The sequence below is a fragment of the Bombina bombina genome, chromosome 1 (genome assembly GCF_027579735.1).
Source record: "Bombina bombina isolate aBomBom1 chromosome 1, aBomBom1.pri, whole genome shotgun sequence".
NCBI lineage: Eukaryota > Metazoa > Chordata > Amphibia > Anura > Bombinatoridae > Bombina > Bombina bombina.
In genome coordinates this window covers 85,627,730-85,654,098 of record NC_069499.1, presented here as the reverse complement: position 1 = coordinate 85,654,098, position 26,369 = coordinate 85,627,730, and the positions used below count along the sequence as shown (strand labels likewise).

General features: G+C 41.3%; 1 protein-coding gene across 1 annotated transcript in view; it reads left to right on the top strand.

The window, feature by feature from the left end:
• The window catches only part of PAPOLA (poly(A) polymerase alpha), a gene marked incomplete in the record, with an annotated part of 373,831 nt that overhangs the window by 12,080 nt on the left and 335,382 nt on the right, over positions 1–26,369 (top strand). The window contains 2 exon segments of the mRNA XM_053697494.1: positions 1,257–1,418; positions 1,535–1,601. Of these exon segments, the coding sequence (XP_053553469.1) occupies positions 1,257–1,418; positions 1,535–1,601 (229 nt within the window).

Genomic DNA, 26,369 nt, shown 5'->3' with positions numbered 1-26,369 from the left:
TTGCTGCATTGGAAACCATGTAATTCAGAGGTTTTCTGTGGGAAAACAAGCCTCTGGGCCTGTCTAGATTTGTTAATGAACTACACAATGAGTTATTTTTTCTATATTTTGTGCGTAGTGGAGGATTTTAAACTCGCCTTTTATCTCCCCCTAATTTAAAATGTTGATATATACACACACTCACTCACTCTCTGTGTGTGTGTTTGTGTGTATACATACGGCCCTCGGTTTACTCCAGTTCAATTTGCGCCGTTTCAGAATAACGACCTTTGTTTTGAGTCGTGACTGCTTTTGAAAAGCTTTGGAAAACAATGCACTAATTAAAAAAGCCAGTAGGTGGAGCTGTCCGCTTGTTTTGCAGCAAAGTTATGCAACTTAACAGGTCTGAAATTGATCTGTGTACACAGAACAGACATTAGCTGTTTTTGTTCATTAAACTTAGTTTGATGATGATGATACAATCTATTATTAGGTTTATAATGCTGTTTAGTATTTAAAGTCTTCATTTCAAAGCTTTAAAAATAATGTATTGGGTGTTACTTATGTCAATTTTGATAGGGGCCTGGAACCTAACTCCCTCACTTCCCATTGACTTACATTATAAACTGGGTTTCAATTTACAATGGTTTTGATTTACAACCATTCCTCCTGGAACCTAACCCCGGTGTAAACTGAGGGATATATATATATATTCCCCCCCCCCCCCCCCATTCAGTTAATGGTATTTCTGTAAGAACTACTCCCACACCTAGTGGAAAGTGACAAATCACAAGCAAAAGTGAATGCTTTTCTTGATTAGGTGCCTCATAAAGTGTATGTATCTAAGACCAGTGTTTTCCTAGGTTTTTCTATACGTGTTATTGGAAGTGTGCAAGGATAGAAAATATAGATAACCAGTCTCTAATGCTAAGCTGTTGCTTCATTTGTTTTTTTTTATTTTGTCTTTTTATCACAACATATTTTACTTTTGCATTTATGTTGATGTTAATCTGTAAATTCAATATATATTTTTCAAAGTGATGTACACTGAAAAACCCACAGCACCCAGCATCACTTTCAGATATCTGCTTCATTGTAACTGTATAAATCTTGATTTTTTTTTTTTTTTTTCCTTTAATAACCGGTATTCAAATTCCCCTTCCCAGTGACTAAAATGCATTCTCGCTTTAGCAGTTAGTGCACCAATTGTTGAAGACTTTAGGAATAGTTAAATTACAATTTGGTATACTAACAATTTATCTTTTATTTCTCTGTAGCCCAGCAGGATCCCCTGGATCTCAACAGCAGAAAAACTATGGAATAACATCTCCTATTAGTTTAGCTGTACCCAAGGACACTGATTGCACACTTACCCAAAAGTTAATTGAAACTTTGAAACCTTTTGGTGTCTTTGAGGAGGAAGAGGAATTGCAGCGTAGGTAAGCATGTTTTACATATTGAATGAATAATAAAATAAACGCACTGAACTTTGTAACGCATCAAATTGTATGACATGATTTAACCAAGTTGTGTAAACATTTTATGTATTTTGCAGAATTTTAATTTTGGGGAAACTAAACAATCTAGTGAAAGAATGGATACGAGAAATTAGTGAAATCAAGGTAAGATATTGCATAATGACCAGCTACAGTATTTGAGTTGTATTCTTGAGTGTCACATTTTGTGATCTGTGCTTTATTTGTGTAATCACTATACAAATAACAGTGAGGACAGCTAAACTATAGCAAGTCAACTATTAATTTGCATGTATTCTAATTCAAGGGGCATGAAACCTTAAAAAAATTATTTCATGATTCAGCATGCAATTTTAAACAACTTTCAAAATTTTTTTTTTTAATCTAATTTGCTTTGTTCTTTTTATCGATTGTTAAATCATACCTAGTTAGGCTCAGGAGCAGCAAGGCTCTGCTTATTGGTGGCTGCACATTTGTACCTGTTCTTTTTGGCTTATCCAATGTGTTCAGCTAGATTGCAGTACGACATTTCAGCTGCTTTAACAAAGTATACCAAGAGAATAAGATGATTAGATAAAAATTGTATTCTCTAGAAAAAAATCTTTGGTATTCAGTCATACTTTCTCTGGCATAACTTTATTCCTTAACAGTTGCACAATTTAAGAGCTTGATACAAAAAGGCCTTGTCTTTATTTGAAAAAGTAGGAATGTAAGCTTACAAGCTGGCCCATCTTTGGTTCAGCGCCTGGGTAGTGCTTGCTGATTGGTGACTAAATGTAGCCACCAATCCGCAAGCGATACACTGGTTGCTTAACTAAAATGGTCTGGCTCGTAAGCTTTGTCCTGCTTTCTCAAATAAAGATACCAAGAGAACAAAGAAAAAAATGATCATAGGAGTAAATTAGTTGCTTAAATTTGCATGCTCCTATCTGAATCATGAAAGAAAAAAAAAAAATTGTTTATCCTTTTAAAGTACAAAGTTGCCGTTTTTTAAAGACTATTCTTACCAACCCCTATAGACCTTAAAGGGACTGTCTACACCTTAGCCAGCCATTTTAAAGTCTTACTTTAGTTCAAGCTGTAAATAGCCTCCTGCACCTCTTTCTGTATCCTGCAGCAGGAAGAGTAAAACATTTTTATTTTCAAATGAGTATTGTTTCTTGCCACTTTGTAATGGCTAAAGCTCTACCAACTGACATCACGATCTGGGCTGCATATGGCATCCAATCACAAAAGGCTCACTAGTTGGATTCAGCAGACTGTCAATGCTATTCAGCAGAATCCCTAGATGCGGTACAGATCGTGATGTCATCAGTGGGTGGAACTTGGCAGCAATTTTAAAGTAGCCAGAAACCATATTCATTTTAAAATAACTGTTTACTGTTCCTGCTGCATTATATAAAAAGGGTGCAGGAGGCTTTTTGAAGCTTAATCCTAAAGTAAGACTTTAAGATGACTAAGGTGTAGACTGTATGTCTACAGCCGCCAGCGCTCCCTCCCTTCATGCCGATCTTCGGTGTGCAGGCATTTTTTCAGTTTCAGTCTGTCACAATCTTGAGTGCGTAGGGATCAACTTTTAAAGGACCTGTCTATACAGTAAATTTGATTAAAGGGACAGTCAAGTCCCAAAAAATAATTTCATGATTCAAATAGGGCATGTAATTTTACACAACTCTCCAATTTACTTTTATCACCAATTTTGCTTTGTTTTGTCATTCTTAGTTAAAAGCTAAACCTAGGAGGTTCATATGCTAATTTCTTAGACCTTGAAGGCCACCTCTAATCTAAATGCATTTTGATAGTTTTTCACCACTAGAGGGCATTAGATTGTGTTTCATATAGATTACATTGAGCTCATGCACGTGAATTTAGAGGAGTGAGCACTGATTGTCTAAAATACAAGTCTCAAAAGAACTGAAATAAGGGGGCAGTCTGCAGAGGTTTAGATACACGTGCATTATAACTGTTATGCAAAACTGGGGAATGAGTAAGGGATTATCTATCTTTTTAAAACAACATTCTGCAAATGCATGATATCAAGTCAATACAATAGCATTTAGTCTGAACTTCAAATGAGTAGTAGATATTTTTCTGACAAATTTTAGTTATGCCTATTTCCACTCCCCCTGCATCATGTGACAGCCATCAGCCAATCACAAATGCATATACGTATATTTCTTTCCTATGGCATGGAGAGTCCACAACGTCATTCCAATTACTAGTGGGATATTCAACTCCTGGCCAGCAAGAGGCAAAGAGCACCCCAGTAAAGCTGTTAAGTGTAACTTCCCTTACCCATAATCCCAAGTCATTCTCGTGCCTTTGTCAATAGAGGATGTGTGAAGTCGGTGTCTGAAGAATTTAATCCTTTTAATTGGTACTTTCTCTTGTTAAGTGTATTCAGTCCACGGGTCATCCATTACTTATGGGATATATTCCCTTCCCAACAGGAAGTTGCAAGAGGATCACCCAAGCAGAGCTGCTATATAGCTCCTCCCCTCACATGTCATATCCAGTCATTCTCTTGCAACCCTCAACATAGAAGGAAGGTCGTGAGAGGAGTGTGGAGTTTTTTATATTTAATTACTTCTTCAATCAAAAGTTTATTTTTAAATGGCACCGGAGTGTGCTGTTTTTTCTCTCAGGCAGTATTTAGAAGAAGAACCTGCCTGCGTTTTCTATGATCTTAGCAGAAGTAACTAAGATCCACTGGCTGTTCTCGCACGTTCTGAGGAGTGGGGTATCTTCAGAAGGGGAATAGCATGCGGGGTTTCCTGCAAATAAGGTATGTGCAGTAAATATTTTTCTAAGGAATGGAATTGACTAAGAAAATTCTGCTGATACCGATGTAATGTAAGTACAGCCTTAAATGCAGTAGTAGCGACTGGTATCAGGCTGATGAATGTATGTGCAGTAAAGTAATTTTCTAAGGAATGGAATTTGACTAAGAAAATGCTGTTAATACTTAAGTAATGTATGAGCCTTAACTGCAGTAGTAGCGACTGGTAGCAGGCTTATCTATAACAATACATAACCTTTAAAATTGATTTAAAACGTTTACTGGCATGTTAATCGTTTTTTGTGAGGTACATTGGTGATAAAACTTTTTGGGGCATGAATTTTTCCACATGGCTGTCGTATATTTCTGCATGGAAACAGTTAACTGAGGTTTCCCACTGTTGTAATATGAGTGGGAGGGGCCTATTTTAGCTCTTTTTTTTTGCGCAGTAAAAATTCAGTCAGTCTTCCTGCTTCTTCCTCCATGATCCAGGACGTCTCTAGAGAGCTCAGGGGATTTCAAAAATCATTTTGAGGGAGGTAATCAGTCACAGCAGACCTGTGACAGTGTGTTTGACTGTGTTAAAAACGTTAATTCTTATATTGATTATCCGTTTTGGGTACTAAGGGGTTAATCATCCATTTGCTAGTGGGTGCAATGCTCTGCTAACTTAATACATTTACTGTGAAAATTTGGTTGCTATAACTGATTTGGTTCTTTGTTATTTCAACTGTGACAGTTTTTTGTGCTTCTTAAAGGCGCAGTAGCGTTTTTTTATATTGCTTGTAAATTTATTTTGAAAGTATTTTCCAAGCTTGCTAGTCTCATTGCTAGTCTGTTTAAACATGTCTGACACAGATGAATCTGTTTGTTCACTATGTTTGAAGGCCATTGTGGAGCCCCATAGAAAGATGTGTACTAAATGCATTGATTTCACTTTAAATAATAAAGGTCAATCTTTATTTGTAAAGGAATTATCACCAGACAACGAGGGGGAAGTTATGCCGACTAACTCCGCTCACGTGTCAGTACCTTCGCCTCCCGCCCAGGAGGCGCGTGATATTGTGGCGCAAAATGAGAGGCCCATACAAATCACTTTACAAGACATGGCTAATGTTATGACAGAAGTATTATCTAAACTGCCGGAATTAAGAGGTAAGCGCGATTTCTCTGGGATAAGGACAGAGCGCGCTGTGAGAGCCATGTCCGATACTGCGTCACAATTTGCAGAACATGAGGACGGAGAGCTTCATTCTGTGGGTGACGGATCTGATCCAGGGAGATCGGATTCAGAGATCTCTAATTTTAAATTTAAGCTTGAGAACCTCCGTGTATTGCTAGGGGAGGTTTTAGCGGCTCTTAATGACTGTAATACAGTTGCAATTCCAGAGAAATTATGTAGGCTGGATAGATACTATGCGGTGCCGGTGTGTACTGACGTTTTTCCTATACCTAAAAGGCTTACAGAGATTATTAGCAAGGAGTGGGATAGACCCGGTGTGCCCTTTTCCCCTCCTATATTTAGGAAAATGTTTCCAATAGACGCCACCACACGAGACTTATGGCAGACAGTCCCTAAGGTGGAGGGAGCAGTTTCTACTTTAGCTAAGCGTACCACTATCCCGGTGGAGGATAGTTGTGCTTTTTCGGATCCAATGGATAAAAAATTAGGTTACCTTAAGAAAATGTTTGTTCAACAAGGTTTTATCTTACAGCCCCTTGCATGCATTGCGCCTGTCACTGCTGCTGCAGCATTCTGGTTTGAGTCTCTGGAAGAGGCCATTCGCACAGCTCCATTGGATGAGATTATGGACAAGCTTAAAGCACTTAAGCTAGCTAACGCATTTGTTTCTGATGCCGTTGTACATTTAACCAAATTAACGGCTAAGAACTCCGGATTCGCCATCCAGGCGCGCAGAGTGCTATGGCTTAAATCTTGGTCAGCTGATGTGACTTCTAAATCCAAATTGCTTAATATTCCTTTCAAAGGGCAGACCTTATTCGGGTCCGGATTGAAAGAAATTATTGCTGACATTACTGGAGGTAAGGGTCATACTCTTCCTCAGGACAGGGCCAAATCAAAGGCCAAACAGTCTAATTTTCGTGCCTTTCGAAACTTCAAGGCAGGAGCAGCATCAACTTCCTCCGCCCCGAAACAGGAAGGAACTGTTGCTCGTTACAAACAGGGCTGGAAAACCAACCAGTCCTGGAACAAGGGCAAGCAGGCCAGAAAGCCTACTACTGCCCCTAAGACAGCATGAAGAGAGGGCCCCCTATCCGGAAACGGATCTAGTGGGGGGCAGACTTTCTCTCCGCCCAGGCTTGGGCAAGAGATGTCCAGGATCCCTGGGCGTTGGAGATTATATCTCAGGGATACCTTCTGGACTTCAAAGCTTCTCCTCCACAAGGGAGATTTCATGATTCCTGGTTATCAGCAAACCAAATAAAGAAAGAGGCTTTTCTTCACTGTGTACAAGACCTCCTAGTAATGGGGGTGATACACCCAGTTCCGCGGACGGAACAAGGGCAAGGATTTTACTCAAATCTGTTTGTGGTTCCCAAGAAAGAGGGAACCTTCAGACCAATCTTGGATCTAAAAATTTTAAACAAATTCCTAAGAGTTCCATCATTCAAAATGGAAACTATTCGAACCATCCTACCCATGATCCAAGAGGGTCAGTATATGACCACAGTGGACTTAAAGGATGCCTACCTTAACATACCGATTCACAAAGATCATTATCGGTACCTAAGGTTTGCCTTTCTAGACAGGCATTACCAGTTTGTAGCTCTTCCCTTCGGGTTAGCTACGGCCCCGAGAATCTTTACAAAGGTTCTGGGCTCACTTCTGGCGGAGCTGAGACCGCGAGGCATAGCGGTGGCTCCGTACCTAGACGACATTCTGATACAAGCGTCAAGTTTTTCAAATTGCCAAGTCTCACACAGAGATAGTTCTGGCATTTCTGAGGTCGCATGGGTGGAAGGTGAACGTGGAAAAGAGTTCTCTATTACCACTCACAAGGGTTCCCTTCCTAGGGACTCTTATAGATTCTATAGAGATGAAAATTTACCTGACAGAGTCCAGGTTATCAAAACTGCTAAATGCTTGTCGTGTCCTTCATTCCATTCCACACCCGTCAGTAGCTCAGTGCATGGAAGTAATCGGCTTAATGGTAGAGGCAATGGACATAGTTCCATTTGCACGCCTACATCTCAGACCGCTGCAATTATGCATGCTAAGTCAGTGGAATGGGGATTACTCAGATTTGTCCCCTCGACTAAATCTGGATCGAGAGACCAGAGATTCTCTTCTCTGGTGGCTTTCTCGGGTCCATCTGTCCAAGGGTATGACCTTTCGCAGGCCAGATTGGACGATTGTAACAGATGCCAGCCTTCTAGGTTGGGGCGCAGTCTGGAACTCCCTGAAGGCTCAGGGATCGTGGACTCAGGAGGAGAAACTTCTCCCAATAAATATTCTGGAGTTAAGAGCAATATTCAATGCTCTTCTAGCTTGGCGTCAGTTAGCAACACTGAGGTTCATCAGATTTCAGTCGGACAATATCACGACTGTGGCTTACATTAACCATCAAGGAGGAACCAGGAGTTCCCTAGCGATGTGAGAAGTCTCCAAGATAATTCGCTGGGCAGAGTCTCACTCTTGCCACCTGTCAGCGATTTACATCCCAGGCGTGGAGAACTGGGAGGTGGATTTTCTAAGTCGCCAGACTTTTCATCCGGGGGAGTGGGAACTTCATCCGGAGGTCTTTGCTCAACTGATTCATCGTTGGGGCAAACCAGAACTGGATCTCATGGCGTCTATCCAGAACGCCAAGCTTCCTTGTTACGGATCCAGGTCCAGGGACTCGGGAGCGGTGCTGATAGATGCTCTAGCAGCCCCTTGGGTTTTCAACATGGCTTATGTGTTTCCACCATTTCCGCTACTACCTCGACTGATTGCCAAGATCAAACAGGAGAGAGCATCGGTGATTCTGATATCGCCTGCGTGGCCACGCAGGACCTGGTATGCAGACCTAGTGGACATGTCGTCCTGTCCACAATAGTCTCTGCCTCTGAGGCAGGACCTTCTAATTCAGGGTCCTTTCAACCATCCAAATCTAATTTCTCTGAAGCTGACTGCATGGAGATTGAACGCTTGATCCTATCAAAGCGCGGCTTCTCGGAGTCGGTTATTGATACCTTAATACAGTCTCGGAAACCTGTTACCAGAAAGATTTACCATAAGATATGGCGTAAATATTTATATTGGTGCGAATCCAAGAGTTACTCATGGAGTAAAGTTAGGATTCATAGGATATTGTCTTTTCTACAAGAGGGTTTAGAAAAGGGCTTATCTGCTAGTTCGTTAAAGGGACAGATTTCTGCTCTGTCTACTCTTTTACACAAACATCTGGCAGACGTTAAGGCTTTTTGTCAGGCTTTGGCTAGGATTAAGCCTGTGTTTAAGACTGTTGCTCCGCCGTGGAGCTTAAACTTAGTTCTTAACGTTCTTCAAGGTGTTCCATTTGAACCCCTTCATTCCATTGATATCAAGCTGTTATCTTGGAAAGTTCTGTTTTTGATGGCTATTTCCTCGGCTCGAAGAGTCTCTGAGTTATCTGCCTTACATTGTGATTCTCCTTATCTGATTTTTCATTCAGACAAGGTAGTTCTGCGTACTAAACCTGGGTTCTTACCTAAGGTAGTTTCTAACAGGAATATCAATCAAGAGATTGTTGTTCCATCATTATGTCCTAACCCTTCTTCAAAGAAGGAACGACTTTTGCATAATCTGGACGTAGTCCATGCCCTGAAGTTCTATTTATAGGCAACTAAAGATTTTCGTCAAACGTCTTCCCTGTTTGTCGTTTATTCTGGTCAGAGGAGAGGTCAAAAAGCTTCGGCTACCTCTCCTTTTGGCTGGACAGCAGCCTCCTGAAAGAATTACAGCTCATTCCACTAGAGCTGTGGCTTCCACCTGGGCCTTTAAGAATGAGGCCTCTGTTGAACAGATTTGCAAGGCTGCGACTTGGTCTTCACTTCATACATTTTCAAAATTTTACAAATTTGACACTTTTGCTTCTTCGGAGGCTGTTTTTGGGGGAGAGAGGTTCTACAGGCAGTGGTTCCTTCCGTTTAAAGTTCCTGCCTTGTCCCTCCCATCATCTGTGTACTTTAGCTTTGGTATTGGTATCCCATAAGTAATGGATGACCCGTGGACTGAATATACTTAACAAGAGAAAACATAATTTATGCTTACCTGATAAATTTATTTCTCTTGTAGTGTATTCAGTCCACGGCCCGCCCCGTCTTCTTTGGAGTTTTAATTAAAATTTAGACCTGCCTTAAAAGGACAGGGCGGGCCGTGGACTGAATACACTACAAGAGAAATAAATTTGAGGTAAGCATAAATTATGTTTTCTCTTGTTAAGTGTATTCCGTCCACGGGTCATCCATTACTTATGGGATATATTCCCTTCCCAACAGGAAGTTGCAAGAGGATCACCCAAGCAGAGCTGCTATATAGCTCCTCCCCTCACATGTCCTATCCAGTCATTCGACCGAAACAAGACAAGAAAGGAGAAACCATAGGGTGCAGTGGTGACTGGAGTTTTAATTAAAATTTAGATCTGCCTCAAGTCACCACTGCACCCTATGGTTTCTCCTTTCTTGTCTTGTTTCGGTCGAATGACTGGATATGACATGTGAGGGGAGGAGCTATATAGCAGCTCTGCTTGGGTGATCCTCTTGCAACTTCCTGTTGGGAAGGGAATATATCCCATAAGTAATGGATGACCCGTGGACTGAATACACTAAAAGAGAAATAAATTTATCAGGTAAGCATAAATTATGTTTTTCCCTGCAAGCAAGGATTGGGGTCTAGCTGTGTCCATGTCACTCTCTTTAGTAAGAATAGGGGTGGCTTTTAGCAGTTAGAAGGTGGTGAGGTAGTCTTTGCTTTTCTTCTAACATTTATGCTACCCCTATATAGAAAATCAGGGTTGGTTACTCTGTTTTTTTTTCTCTCCTTGTCCCTGCCAGCAGTCGATTGAGGTTGACAGACTGGGAAGTGCTGTGTCTGCTCCACAGCAGAAGATCCTGGAGGGTAAGTCTGTTTATATCCTTATTTAAACCCTTCCTTTGGCAGGTATAACTGTTACTGTCATCAGGGAAAGGGAGGACTTTGAAGGGTGACCAACTGGCACCTCCAATGCACTCTTAGATGGGTCTGGAAACCTTAGTTGTATCCCAGGTTGGGGATATTGGTTATTTGAGCAGCTTGGATCTACTGGCATCTCCTTAAACAGGCTCCGGTTCACTCATTATTGGGTGTTTCCCTCTGACATAATTCAACTACCCTGATTGTTTTGTTTACAGTTAAAAATGACACAGGGGGGTTGAGGCTTTTATTTATTTGTGTGGACCTTTATAATGGAGCATCTACACTCAAGCTCCTTTAGCTGGTATGTTCCTCATTTACAGCAGCGGCACCTCCGGCTTCAGTAGAAGCTACCGCTGACGGTTATGCTTATATTTTTATAACATCGATGAGCGCCATTATCTGAAGCTGCGGCGGCTTCTCCAGCTAGATGAGACTACCGCCGGCCTTTTTTAGAAAATAAATTCTTTGGCAGTACTATTTTAGGCAATTGCACTAAGCTTCAGGTGTTTAGCTTTTGTGTCAGCTCTATTTTTATTATATTCGGCTATGTACCTTTACCCTCATATTAGAAGACCGCCATTGTGGGCGGATACTATGGCGCAGCTAGTCGGCTATGTGGTGGAGGAGCCGCAAGCGTTTGCTCTGCTGGATAGGAGACGTATGGTCTGCTTTTGTTTTCAGAGCCGTGAGTGTTGGGCTCTATACAGAATAATTGTTTCTTTTGTTCCAACAGTCTACATAGTGAGATCCGCTTCGGCGGACATAAATTTTGACATTTGACATGTCTGAGCGCATTTTAGATGTCTTCATCATGTAATGTTAAGTACGATCTCTGTGAGCCTCATTTAAACTTATTCAGCCTAGACCTTCATAGATTTATTCCCATCCTAAGGTGTTTTATATCAGTTTTTTATGTGTACTGATAATACTGCCTATAGGATAGGAGGATGAGTTTTTTTGTTTTTTTATTATGGGAGTGTTTATTATCAATCATATGTCCTACAATTTTATTTTTCATGATTTATTTTCTCATACTTAATACTGTGTTTTTACTAGTATTTGTCACCATCTGGTAGCAATTTATTGCTAATGCATGCTCCTTATGTTGTCATGTATTAGAGACAGTCTAGTCCAAAATTAACTTTCATGATTCAGATAGGGAATGTAGTTTAAACAATTTTCCAATTTACTTTTATCACCAATATTGCTTTGTTCTCTCGGTATTCATAGTTGGAAGCTTAACCTAAGAGGTTCATATGCTAATTTCTTAGACCTTGAGGGCCGCCTCTTTTAAGAATGCATTTTAACATGTTTTTCACCACTAGAGGGTGTTAGTTCATGTGTTTAATATAGATAACACTCTGCTAGTGCTTTCAAAAGAACTGAAATAAAGGCTCAGTTTGCAGAGGCTTAGATACAAGATAATCAGAGGTAAATAAATATACAAGTATTACTGTTCATTATGCAAAACTGGGGAATGGGTAATAAAGGGATTATCTATCTTGTATTATAACAATTCTGGTGTAGACTGTCCCTTTAAGGTGCATTACATTTCCCTCATTCTGTGGATAAAAATCTTGAAGGTCTCTTATGATTAATCTTTCTCTTCTATTTAGCAGAAAATCATATATTTATACCCACCTACTGGTGGTTACAAATTTCTACAGTTTGTGCATTGTAACTGTATGTTTAAGATTGTCACCATGTTCATGGGTCATCCCTTTCCTTTTGGTATATACTGGGCATTGTTATCAATATGATCAATTATCCTGTCTCACATTCCTGTATGTTTTAGGGATTATTTCCATCTTCATGGTTTATTCCTATCTTTCTACAGTATGGTTTAATTGGACTGTTTTAAACATTAGGTCGTCTTATATTACCCTTTTTCTCTACAGTAGAATATATGATTTTTACTATGTTATAAGCACTATAAATGCTTATCTTTTGTCTGCTGTGCATATTTAAAGTGTCAATTTTCATTGTTTTTATGCCTCATTATTATTCCATATGTGTCTGAGATAAACGTCACTTTTTTTTTTTTTTCTAAAAAATAAATGCTTATGTATATATTTATCTCGCCAATTTGCTGCCGTTTACAAGCCAGACTCCTCCCAGCCACTACTTCCTACTTCTCCTCAGTGTAACATATAGATCGGTCCCACCCGCTCTATGCGTAGTCTCCAAGCGCGCTCCCACGGACTTCATCAACAGCGCATGCGTTGAAAGGCGATAATGTTGACTAGCTACATAGTAGTCAATGAATGAATACATTCATTGAATACTATCGTGCCATTGAGCACATCAGCATATTTTTGAGCTCCTTAGATTTTCATAAAAGAAATCGCCTTGTAAGTATTAAAATCAAATTTTTAATAGCCCATGCGCAACCCGTGCAGCTGTACCACATGCGCATTGGGAGCAAGTGACGTAGCAAAAAAAGGTTTGTCCCCCCTGGGGGGAAGCAATGATTGTGCTAAAGCAAAGATCAGAATCTGTCACTCAAACGGCAAAGATGGTGGGTGGAGGAACATTACTGAAAATGAGCAGCTAATAAGGTGAATCTCAGGAAAAACAAAGTAATGCTTTGAAAATGATGAATTAAAGTTCATCTATTTTTCAATGACTATTACTGTGGTGTTCCCGGGAGAGGCTGACTTTACATTCACTTTAAGACAGAAGTAGGATAATTATAATTTCATGATTTATTTTCCTCCTACCATGGAAATATCACATATATAATATAATATAATATAATACATATTATATGTCTTAGGGATTATCCATGTTAGTGTTTTTTATTTTTAGTTTTTTTTTTCTGTGTAGAAAAATATATACGGGAGATTAATCTTACCACTTGTGATTCAGTGGGTAAATCTCCAATCTACCTGCTGGATTCCTGTATTAACCCTAGCTATCCTTACAGCTGTGTATTCAGCAATGCTATGGCATTTAGGGGAAGTCTGCGTAAAGTAGGCAATAGTATATAAGTGAGTCTTTATGACTATCTCATTTATAGTATGGGTTTAGGAATCATCAGCATTTATCTCTATCCTGATTCAGTATAGGTATATACTGTTATTGTCATAAGCATCATAAATTTGCTCAATACATTTTAAATGTATGCTCTAGGGATTCTTAATCCTCTGGGTTTTTTTTTTTTTTTGTCCCTTTACTACCGTAGATGATTACAAAATTTTGGACATAGCCTCTACTCCTCGAATCTTACGGGGATTCGATGGGGCTCTTCTGGCACTAGCCAGATGTTTAGGAATTACGGTGGCATCTGTCCTGGACTATATCTTGGTTCAGGTGCCTTCTTTTCATTTTGTAAGATGTTATTTTTTATTCTACGTTCCCACGGGTGGAAAGTGAATCTGGAGATTTCCCTGGTGCCAGACACCCCAGGGTGCATTTCTTAGACACGATTAAAGATTCTCTGTCTATGAAGATTTTGCTGACGAACGTCAGAAAATCCAAAGACCTCTGGAGGCTCAGTGGAAAGTCACTGGGAAACATGAGAGTTCAAAACTCCATGTGGGCATGACAGTACCCCCTTTCCAAGGCTGACCTCTGGGCGTCATTAGCTTTATCCATAGACTTGTAGGTCTTCAAAGCAAATGATGGCTCCGTCAGAGGCTTAAACTTCTGACTTCCTGCCTGTCACTTCAGTCCTCAACCTGTTCATATGTGGCTCAGTGTATGGAAGTAATTGGTCTGATGGTTGCTTCCATGCATATCATTCAGTTTGCTCGGTTCCATCTGAGACCCCTACAGTTATGCATGCTCAGACAATGGAACAGAGACCATATTGCAGAGGATAGCTCTGGTTCCCCTAACTAGTCTATCTCGGTGGTTTTCACATGATCATCTGTGTCAGGGTAGATTATTCCTAAGAACATCCTGGGTGATTGTAACCACGGATGCCAGCCTTTCAGGCTGGGGAGCATTTTGAGGTTCTTTAAACGCTCAGGGTCTTTGGACTCAGAGTCTTTTATTCCCATAAACCTCTTGGAGTCGAGAGCAATTTACAATGCCTCATCAGCCTGGCCTCAACTAGCTTTAGTCCGGTTTATCAGATTTCAATTGGACAATATCTCCACAGTGACTTACATCAATCACCAGCGAGGAACTATGAGTTCCTTAGCAATGAAGGTGACTCGCATTCTCCAGTGTGCAGAGTCTCACAATTGTCTCCTCTGCCTTTCACATCCCAGGGATGGACAAATGGGAGGTGGTTTTTCTGAGCAGGCAGACTTTTTATTCCGGGGTGTGGGCTCTCCACCCAGAGGTTTTCAATTGATAACTTTCAGATGGGGGGTTCCAGAGTTGGATCTGATGGCGTCTCATCAAAACTCCAAGGTTCCAAAGTACAGTTCAAGGTCGAGATCCTCAGGCCGCTCTGATAGATTCTCTAGCGATTCCTTGGATCTTCTCTCTGGCATACCTGTTTCCTCCGTTTGATCTCCATCCACGAGTCATTGCTCGTATCAAACAGGAGAGAGCATTGGTAATTCTAATAGCTCCTGCATGGCCTCGCAGGATCTGGTTTGCGGATCTGGTAAGGATGTCATTTCTTCCTCCTTGGAGGTTACTTCTGAGGAAAGACCTTTTAATTCGGGGTCCATTCCTCCATCCAAACCTGGATTCTCTGAAGCTGACTGCTTGGAGATTGAACGCCTAGTTCTGTCTAGACATGGGTATTCTGATGCGGTCATTGATACTATGCTTCAGGCTCGCAAACCTGTTACTCGCAAGATCTACCATAAGGTATGGCTTAAATATTTTTATTGGTTTTTCCTGGAGCTGGGTGAGGATTCCCCGTATTTTATCTTTCCTTCAGGATGGCCTGGAGAAAGGTTTGTCAGTCAGTACTCTGAAGAGTCAGATTTCTGCACTGTCTTATTCGTCTGGCAGATTTTCCAGATGTTCAAGCTTTTTATCAGACCCTGGTCAGAATCAGGCCTGTGTTTAAACCTGTTGCTCCTTGGAGCCTTAACTTTGTTCTTAAAGTTTTGCAACAGGCTCAATTTGAGCCAATGCATGTTGTTGATATAAAATTATCTTGGAAGGTTTTGTTTCATCTAGCTATTTCTTCAGCGCTCAGAGTTTCTGAGCTTTCAGCCTATTTTTCATGCAGATAAGGCGGTCCTTCGTACTAAATTGGGTTTTCTCCCTAAGGTAGTGTTGGATCGAAACATTAATCGGGAAATTGTTGTGTTTTGTCCTAATCCTTCTCATAAGGAACGTCTTGTGCATAACTTGGATGTTGTGCGTGCTTTAAAATTTTACCTACAAGCTACTAAAGATTTTCAGCAATCTTCTGCCGTAAGGGTCAGGAGGCCACTTCTACTACCCTTTCCCCCTGGTTAAGAAATATAATTAGTTTTGCTTATGAGACAGCTGGACAGCAGCCTCTTGAGAGAATTAAGTCTCATTCCACTAGGGCTGTCTCCTCATCCTGAGCTTTCAAAAATGAAGCTTCTGTGGAATGGATTTGCAAGGCAGCAACATGGCCCTCCTTTGCATACTTTTTCCAAATTCTACAAATTTGATACTTTTGCCTCGCTGTGGCCTCTTTTTTTGGGAGAGAAGTTCTTCAAGTGGGGTGGTGCCTTCTGTTTAGTTCCTCCTGCCTTGTTCACCCCTCCCTTTTCATTCCGTGTCCTTTTGCTTGGGTTTTGGTTCCCACTAGTAATTGGAATGATGTTGTGGACTCTCCATGCCATAGGAAAGAAAACAAAATTTATGCTTACCCAATAAATTTCTTTCTGGGCATAAAGAGTCCACGACCCCGTCCTTAATATATAAATTTTTTTTTTTTAAATATAAAGAAGTTTTTTGAGTAAACCTCAGGCACCTCTATACCCCTTGTGTTTCTTATTTTTCCATTTTCCTTTGACTGGATGACTGGGGATTACGGGTAAGGGTAGTTACACTTACCAGCTTTGCTGGGATGCTCTTTGCCTCCTCCTGGCCATGAGTTGAATATCCCACTACTAATTGGAATGACGTGGACTCAATGTATCCGGTAAGCATACATTTATTTTTTTTTCTTCTCTGAATTCTTGCACATGCTCAGGAGCTGGTGACTCAAAATGAAAATACAAAAAACTGAGCACATTTTGTTAATGGAAGTCAATTGAAAAGTTTTTGAAAATTGTATGTTCTAGCTTAATCATGAACGCTTAAATTTGACTTTTGTCCCTTTTAAGTATTAGCTTTTCACTCTTTTTGTGTTTGTCAGAAAGTCCCTCTGTATACGCATGCTTCCTCATCTTGTCTCTGTAAACCAAAGGCCAATACAGTTGACAGTTGAAAATTAAAGGGACACTAAAGTCAAAATTAAACTTGCAAGAGTCAGAACAGAGCATATACGTGTTAGTGCTGCTGCATTGTCTTTGTATTATGCACTTGTTGATTATGCATTTCTACTGTTTAATGGTCCTTCAACTTTTTATGACTTCTCTCTAACCTCCTGGGAGTGTCCTTTCTGCTGCTGGCTACATTTACATGCTTTTCTATAGTGAACACTTAAAAAAAACCCCACCAGATAAATAATCCCTTTATTCCCATTCCCCAGTTTTGAATCTAAGCCCCCTGATCACATGGCTAGCTATTATCTATTGCCAAATAGTGCAGTGTCATCCAAAAACCCACGGGCATGAGCACAATGTTATCTATATGGCCCACATGAACTGTCTCCTGTTGTGAAAAGCTAATTAAAAAAAAAAAGTGATAAAAGGCTGTCTGTAGTGGCTTAGAAACTGGCAGAAATTTAGAGGTTTAAAATGCTATAAACTATATTACTATAACAATGTTGGTTGTGCAAAGCTAGGGAATGGGTAGTAAAGGTGTTATCTATCTTTTTTAAACAATAACAATTTTGGTGTAGACTGTCCCTTTAAGTGTTTACCTTTTTATTTTGGTAATTGGCATTTATACACCTATACAAAAATGTAAAGAATCTATTTTGAAACAATTTAATAGATTCCAGCAGGAAAAATGGATTACCGGGAACAAATTAAAAGGGAGAAAATGTTACATTACACTTTCCCTTTAAATTACATGAAACAAGGACAAAACTGAAAGTATATTCAAAGTTTAACTACACACATTTATAGTACAACCTCATACTGTTTAATACCCTGTTTACCTGTACTTTTTTCTTATATTTTTATGTGATGGTAAACTCTCCCTTTTTTTTTTTTTTTTTTTTTTTTTTTTTTTAATATAAACAGATCCGGAATGTTGGTGATATTTTATATGTAGTTTAATTCATCAGTTGTAATGAAGTTGTGCTGTAACTTTTTAATATAAATATAAAATTCAAATGCTCCGGCCCACTTCAAAAGTAAATTTTTCTGAGAGCTAACGGTTTGAACTGTTCTCCAATCAGCGCTCTAGCTACAATAAAAGGCGCTTTAAGGAGAGAGCACTGACTGGAGAACAATTCAAACCTTTGGGTGGGGGAGCGCGGGGTATCTTAATTTCTTTTGCATGATGTACCGAGTCCACGGATTCATCCTAACTTGTGGGATATTGTCCTTCCTGACAGGAAGTAGCAAAGAGAGCACCACATCAGAGCTGTCTATATAGCTCCCCCCTTAACTCCACCCCCCAGTCATTCTCTTTGCTGGCTCTAAGCAGGAAGAGTAAAGAGAAGAGGTGTTAAACTGTTTTATTTTATCTTTAATCAAGAGTTTATTTTTAAATGGTACCGGTGTTGTACTATTTACTCTCAGGCAGGACATAGATGAAGATTTCTGCCTGGAGGATGATGATCTTAGCATTTGTAACTAAGGTCCACTACTGTTCCCACAGAAGCTGAGGAGTACAGGAAAACTTCAGTGTGAGGAACGGTTTCTTGCTATACAGCAATGAGGTATGTTCAGTCATATTTTCTGCAGAGACTGGGTTAACTCAGAAAGGCTGACAGTGTCCCCATTAGGGGAAGGGTAAGCAGTAATCCTAGTGTTATCAGAGGTTTTTACTAGCTTGCATAAAGGGTTAATTATTTGTGGGCACTCAGTTTATGTGAATTTGGGACAAACGTTTTTGTATCTGGATGTAACTTTTTCTGTTTTATGGGACATTTGCTTGAGGGTTCTTTGGTGTTAATAACCCACATGACTTTCAGGCAGGGTTTGTTTTGTGTAGGCCCCAGCAACATCGAGTGAGGTGGGCGGGGCCTACATTTACAAGCAGCAAGCAACTTCTCTGAGGTCCTGAGAGTCTGAGGGACTAATTGAAGCTTTAAACCCCATATCGCTTCCTAAGGGCAGGTAGGGCCACAGCAGAGCTGTGGCAAGGTGTTTTAGGGGGTTTTAACCGGTTTTAGACATATTTCAATCCGTTTTTTTCATTCGGGGGTTTATTGCTTATTAACTTGTGGTGCAATCCTTCTAAAGCTTAGTGGGTACACTGTTAAAATTTCAGAAAAATTGAAGCAATTTTAACCTGTTTTGCAGTTTGTGTATGCCTTTTTTTCCTCTTAAAGGCACAGTACAGTTTTTGCAAATTGTGTTTTTTTCATTAAAGTGTTTTCCAAGCTTGCTTGCTTTATTACTAGTCTGTTAAACATGTCTGACACTGAGGAAACTCATTGTTCAATTTGTGTAGAAGCCATTGTGGAACCCCCTCTTAGAATGTGTCACACTTGTACTGATATGTCTATAAATTGCAAACAGCATATTTTGACTTATAAAAGTTTGGCATTAGATGATTCTCAGACAGAAGGAAATCAGGTTTTGCCATCTAGTTCTCCCCAAGTGTCACAACCAGTAACGCCAGCACAAGCGATGCCAAGTACTTCTAGTGCGTCTAATTCTTTCACCTTGCAAGATATGGCTTCAGTTATGAATACTACCCTCAGAGGTTTTATCTAAGCTGCCTGGGTTGCAAGGAAAGCGCAGTAGCTCTGGGTTAAGAACAAAAAGCCTTCTGACGCTTTAGTGGCCGTATCCGATATTCCCTCACAATGTTCTGAAGTAGGGATGAGGGATTTGCTGTCTGAGGGAGAGATTTCTGATTCAGGAAAGATGTTCTCTCAGATTCAGATATGACGGCATTTAAATTTAAGCTAGAGCACCTCCGCTTATTGCTCAGGGAGGTTTTAGCTACTCTGGATGATTGTGACCCTATTGTAGTTCCAGTGAAATTGTGTAAAATGGACAAATATTTAAAGGTTCCTGTTTACACTGATGTGTTTCCGGTCCCTGAGTGGATTTCGGACTTTGTTACTAAGGAGTGGGATAAACCAGGTATTCTGTTCTCTCCCCCTCCTGTTTTTAAGAAAATGTTTCCCATTTCTGACACCATAAAGAAATCATGGCAGACGTTCCCTAAGGTGGAGGGAGCTATTTCTACCCTGGCTAAGCGTATAACTATACCTATTGAAGACAGTTGTGGTTTCATTGATCCTATGGATAAAAAATTAGAGGGTCTCCTAAAGAAAGTTTTTGTTCATCAAGGTTTTCTTCAACCTATAGCATGCATTGTTCCTGTAACCACTGCAGTTGCCTTTTGGTTTGAGGCTCTAGAAGAGGCTCTTCAGATGGAGACCCCACTAGATGATATTTTGGACGGAATTAAGGCTCTTAAATTGGCTAATTCTTTTATTACAGACGCCGTTTTTCATCTTGCTAAATTAGCGGCTAAGAATTCAGGTTTTGCCATTTCTCCAACATAGGTGTGTCCGGTCCACGGCGTCATCCTTACTTGTGGGATATTCTCTTCCCCAACAGGAAATGGCAAAGAGCCCAGCAAAGCTGGTCACATGATCCCTCCTAGGCTCCGCCTTCCCCAGTCATTCTCTTTGCCGTTGTACAGGCAACATCTCCACGGAGATGGCTTAGAGTTTTTTAGTGTTTAACTGTAGTTTTTATTATTCAATCAAGAGTTTATTTTAAAATAGTGTTGGTATGTACTATTTACTCTGAAACAGAAAAGAGATGAAGATTTCTGTTTGTAAGAGGAAAATGATTTTAGCAACCGTTACTAAAATCGATGGCTGTTTCCACACAGGACTGTTGAGAGGAATTAACTTCAGTTGGGGGAACAGTGAGCAGACTTTTGCTGCTTGAGGTATGACACATTCTAACAAGACGATGTAATGCTGGAAGCTGTCATTTTCCCTATGGGATCCGGTAAGCCATTTTTATTACAGACAGAAAAAAAGGGCTTCACAAGGGCTTTTTAAGACTGTAGACATTTTCTGGGCTAAATCGATTTATATATAAACATATTTTATACTCCATAGCCTTGAGGAATTATTTTAATCTTGGGAATTTTGTAAAATAACCGGCAGGCACTGTATTGGACACCTTATTCTCTAGGGGCTTTCCCTAATCATAGGCAGAGTCTCATTTTCGCGCCTGTATTGCGCACTTGTTTTTGAGAAGCATGACATGCAGATGCATGTGTGAGGAGCTCTGATACATAGAAAAGACTTTCTGAAGGCGTCATTTGGTATCGTATTCCCCTTTGGGCTTGGTTGGGTCTCAGCAAAGCAGATACCAGGGACTGTAAAGGGGTTAAATATAAAAACGGCTCCGGTTCCGTTATTTTAAGGGTTAAAGCTTCCAAATTTGGTGTGCAATACTTTTAAGGCTTTAAGACACTGGTGAAATTTTGGTGAATTTTGAACAATTCCTTCATACTTTTTCGCAATTGCAGTAATAATGTGTGTTCAGTTTAAAATTTAAAGTGACAGTAACGGTTTTATTTTAAAACGTTTTTTGTACTTTGTTATCAAGTTTATACCTGTTTAACATGTCTGAACTACCAGATAGACTGTGTTCTGAATGTGGGGAAGCCAAGGTTCCTTCTCATTTAAATAGATGTGATTTATGTGACACAAAATTTAGAGAAAATGATGCCCAAGATGATTCCTCAAGTGAGGGGAGTAAGCATGGTACTGCATCATCCCCTCCTTCGTCTACACCAGTCTTGCCCACACAGGAGGCCCCTAGTACATCTAGCGCGCCAATACTCCTTACTATGCAACAATTAACGGCTGTAATGGATAATTCTATCAAAAACATTTTAGCCAAAATGCCCACTTATCAGCGAAAGCGCGACTGCTCTGTTTTAGAAAATACTGAAGAGCATGAGGACGCTGATGATATTGGTTCTGAAGGGCCCCTACACCAGTCTGAGGGGGCCAGGGAGGTTTTGTCTGAGGGAGAAATTTCAGATTCAGGGAAAATTTCTCAACAAGCTGAACCTGATGTGATTACATTTAAATTTAAGTTGGAACATCTCCGCGCTCTGCTTAAGGAGGTGTTATCCACTCTGGATGATTGTGAGAATTTGGTCATTCCAGAGAAATTATGTAAAATGGACAAGTTCTTAGAGGTCCCGGGGCCCCCCGAAGCTTTTCCTATACCCAAGCGGGTGGCGGACATTGTAAATAAAGAATGGGAAAGGCCCGGTATACCTTTCGTCCCTCCCCCCATATTTAAAAAATTGTTTCCTATGGTCGACCCCAGAAAGGACTTATGGCAGACAGTCCCCAAGGTCGAGGGGGCGGTTTCTACTCTAAACAAACGCACCACTATACCCATAGAAGATAGTTGTGCTTTCAAAGATCCTATGGATAAAAAATTAGAAGGTTTGCTTAAAAAGATGTTTGTTCAGCAAGGTTACCTTCTACAACCAATTTCATGCATTGTCCGTTTGCTATTGTGGCGCGCAGAGCGCTTTGGTTAAAATCTTGGTCAGCGGATGCGTCTTCCAAGAACAAATTGCTTAACATTCCTTTCAAGGGGAAAATGCTGTTTGGCCCTGACTTGAAAGAGATTATCTCTGATATCACTGGGGGCAAGGGCCACGCCCTTCCTCAGGATAGGTCTTTCAAGGCCAAAAATAAACCTAATTTTCGTCCCTTTCGCAGAAACGGACCAGCCCCAAGTGCTACGTCCTCTAAGCAGGAGGGTAATACTTCTCAAGCCAAACCAGCCTGGAGACCAATGCAAGGCTGGAACAAAGGAAAGCAGGCCAAGAAACCTGCCACTGCTACCAAGACAGCATGAGATGTTGGCCCCCGATCCGGGACCGGATCTGGTGGGGGGCAGACTGGGGGGCAGACTCTCTCTCTTCGCTCAGGCTTGGGCAAGAGATGTTCTGGATCCTTGGGCGCTAGAAATAGTCTCCCAAGGTTATCTTCTGGAATTCAAGGGGCTTCCCCCAAGGGGGAGGTTCCACAGGTCTCAATTGTCTTCAGACCACATAAAAAAACAGGCATTCTTGCATTGTGTAGAAGACCTGTTAAAAATGGGAGTGATTCATCCTGTTCCATTAGGAGAACAAGGGATGGGGTTCTACTCCAATCTGTTCGTAGTTCCCAAAAAAGAGGGAACAGTCAGACCAATCTTAGATCTCAAGATCCTAAACAAGTTTCTCAAGGTTCCATCGTTCAAAATGGAAACCATTCGAACAATTCTTCCTTCCATCCAGGAAGGTCAATTCATGACCACGGTGGATTTAAAGGATGCGTATCTACATATTCCTATCCACGAGGAACATCATCGGTTCCTAAGGTTCGCATTCCTGGACAAGCATTACCAGTTTGTGGCACTTCCGTTCGGATTAGCCACTGCTCCAAGGATTTTCACAAAGGTACTAGGGTCCCTTCTAGCGGTGCTAAGACCAAGGGGCATTGCAGTAGTACCTTACTTGGACGACATTCTGATTCAAGCGTCGTCCCTTCCTCAAGCAAAGGCTCACACGGACATTGTCCTGGCCTTTCTCAGATCTCACGGATGGAAAGTGAACGTAGAAAAGAGTTCTCTATCTCCGTCAACAAGGGTTCCCTTCTTGGGAACAATAATAGACTCCTTAGAAATGAGGATTTTTCTGACAGAGGCCAGAAAATCAAAACTTCTGAACTCTTGTCAAATACTTCATTCTGTTCCTCTTCCTTCCATAGCGCAGTGCATGGAAGTAATAGGTTTGATGGTAGCGGCAATGGACATAGTTCCTTTTGCGCGCATTCATCTAAGACCATTACAACTGTGCATGCTCAGTCAGTGGAATGGGGACTATACAGACTTGTCTCCGACGATACAAGTAAATCAGAGGACCAGAGATTCACTCCGTTGGTGGCTGTCCCTGGACAACCTGTCACAGGGGATGAGCTTCCGCAGACCAGAGTGGGTCATTGTCACGACCGACGCCAGTCTGGTGGGCTGGGGCGCGGTCTGGGGACCCCTGAAAGCTCAGGGTCTTTGGTCTCGGGAAGAATCTCTTCTACCGATAAATATTCTGGAACTGAGAGCCATATTCAATGCTCTCAAGGCTTGGCCTCAGCTAGCAAAGGCCAAGTTCATACGGTTTCAATCAGACAACATGACAACTGTTGCGTACATCAACCATCAGGGGGGAACAAGGAGTTCCCTGGCGATGGAAGAAGTGACCAAAATCATTCAATGGGCGGAGACTCACTCCTGCCACTTGTCTGCAATCCACATCCCAGGAGTGGAAAATTGGGAAGCGGATTTTCTGAGTCGTCAGACATTTCATCCGGGGGAGTGGGAACTCCATCCGGAAATCTTTGCCCAAATTACTCAGTTGTGGGGCATTCCAGACATGGATCTGATGGCCTCTCGTCAGAACTTCAAGGTTCCTTGCTACGGGTCCAGATCCAGGGATCCCAAGGCGACTCTAGTAGATGCACTAGTTGCACCTTGGACCTTCAAACTAGCTTATGTATTCCCGCCGTTTCCTCTCATCCCCAGGCTGGTAGCCAGGATCAATCAGGAGAGGGCATCGGTGATCTTGATAGCTCCTGCGTGGCCACGCAGGACTTGGTATGCAGACCTGGTGAATATGTCATCGGCTCCACCATGGAAGCTACCTTTGAGACGAGACCTTCTTGTTCAAGGTCCGTTCGAACATCCGAATCTGGTCTCACTCCAACTGACTGCTTGGAGATTGAACGCTTGATCTTATCAAAGCGAGGATTCTCAGATTCTGTCATTGATACTCTTGTTCAGGCCAGAAAGCCTGTAACTAGAAAAATTTACCACAAAATATGGAAAAAATATATCTGTTGGTGTGAATCTAAAGGATTCCCTTGGGACAAGGTAAAAATTCCTAAGATTCTATCCTTTCTTCAAGAAGGTTTGGAGAAAGGATTATCTGCAAGTTCCTTGAAGGGACAGATTTCTGCCTTGTCTGTGTTACTTCACAAAAAGCTGGCTGCTGTGCCAGATGTTCAAGCCTTTGTTCAGGCTCTGGTTAGAATCAAGCCTGTTTACAAACCTTTGACTCCTCCTTGGAGTCTCACTTTAGTTCTTTCAGTTCTTCAGGGGGTTCCGTTTGAACCCTTACATTCCGTTGATATTAAGTTATTATCTTGGAAAGTTTTGTTTTTGGTTGCAATTTCTTCTGCTAGAAGAGTTTCAGAATTATCCTCCTTATCTGGTGTTCCATGCAGATAAGGTGGTTTTACGTACTAAACCTGGTTTTCTTCCAAAAGTTGTTTCTAACAAAAACATTAACCAGGAGATAGTCGTGCCTTCTTTGTGTCCGAATCCAGTTTCAAAGAAGGAACGTTTGTTGCACAATTTGGATGTTGTTCGTGCTCTAAAATTCTATTTAGATGCTACAAAGGATTTTAGACAAACATCTTCCTTGTTTGTTGTTTATTCTGGTAAAAGGAGAGGTCAAAAAGCAACTTCTACCTCTCTCTCTTTTTGGATTAAAAGCATCATCAGATTGGCTTACGAGACTGCCGGACGGCAGCCTCCTGACAGAATCACAGCTCATTCCACTAGGGCCGTGGCTTCCACATGGGCCTTCAAGAACGAGGCTTCTGTTGATCAGATATGTAAGGCAGCGACTTGGTCTTCACTGCACACTTTTACTAAATTTTACAAGTTTGATACTTTTGCTTCTTCTGAGGCTATTTTTGGGAGAAAGGTTTTGCAAGCCGTGGTGCCTTCCATCTAGGTGACCTGATTTGCTCCCTCCCTTCATCCGTGTCCTAAAGCTTTGGTATTGGTTCCCACAAGTAAGGATGACGCCGTGGACCGGACACACCTATGTTGGAGAAAACAGAATTTATGTTTACCTGATAAATTACTTTCTCCAACGGTGTGTCCGGTCCACGGCCCGCCCTGGTTTTTTAATCAGGTCTGATAATTTATTTTCTTTAACTACAGTCACCACGGTATCATATGGTTTCTCCTATGCAAATATTCCTCCTTTACGTCGGTCGAATGACTGGGGAAGGCGGAGCCTAGGAGGGATCATGTGACCAGCTTTGCTGGGCTCTTTGCCATTTCCTGTTGGGGAGGAGAATATCCCACAAGTAAGGATGACGCCATGGACCGGACACACCGTTGGAGAAAGTAATTTATCAGGTAAACATAAATTCTGTTTTTAGCGCATAGAGCGTTCTGGCTTAAGTCCTGGTCAGCTGATGTGTCATCTAAAGCTAAGCTGTTGTCCATCCCTTTCAAAGGTAAGACCCTATTCGGGCCTGCATTGAAAGAGATCATTTCAGACATTACTGGAGGGAAGGGTCATACCCTCCCTCAGGATAAGTCAAATAAGACAAGGACCAAACAAAATAATTTTCGATCCTTTCGAAACTTCAAGAGTGGTCCCTCTACCTCTTCCCCCTGCTGCAAAGCAAGAGGGGAACTTTGCTCAATCCAAGCCAACCTGGAGACCTAATCAGGCTTGGAACAAGGGTAAACAGGCCAAAAAGCCTGCTGCTGCCACTAAGTCAGCATGTAGGGGTAGCCCCCGATCCGGGACCGGATCTAGTAGGGGGCAGACTCTCTCTCTTTGCTCAGGCCTGGGCAAGAGACGTTCAGGATTCCTGGGCAGTAGAAATTGTAACCCAGGGATACCTGCTAGATTTCAAGGATTCCCCTCCAAGGGGGAGGTTCCGTCTTTCTCAATTGTCTGTAAACCTGACAAAAAGAGAGGCGTTCTAACGCTGTGTAGAATACCTTTTTACCAT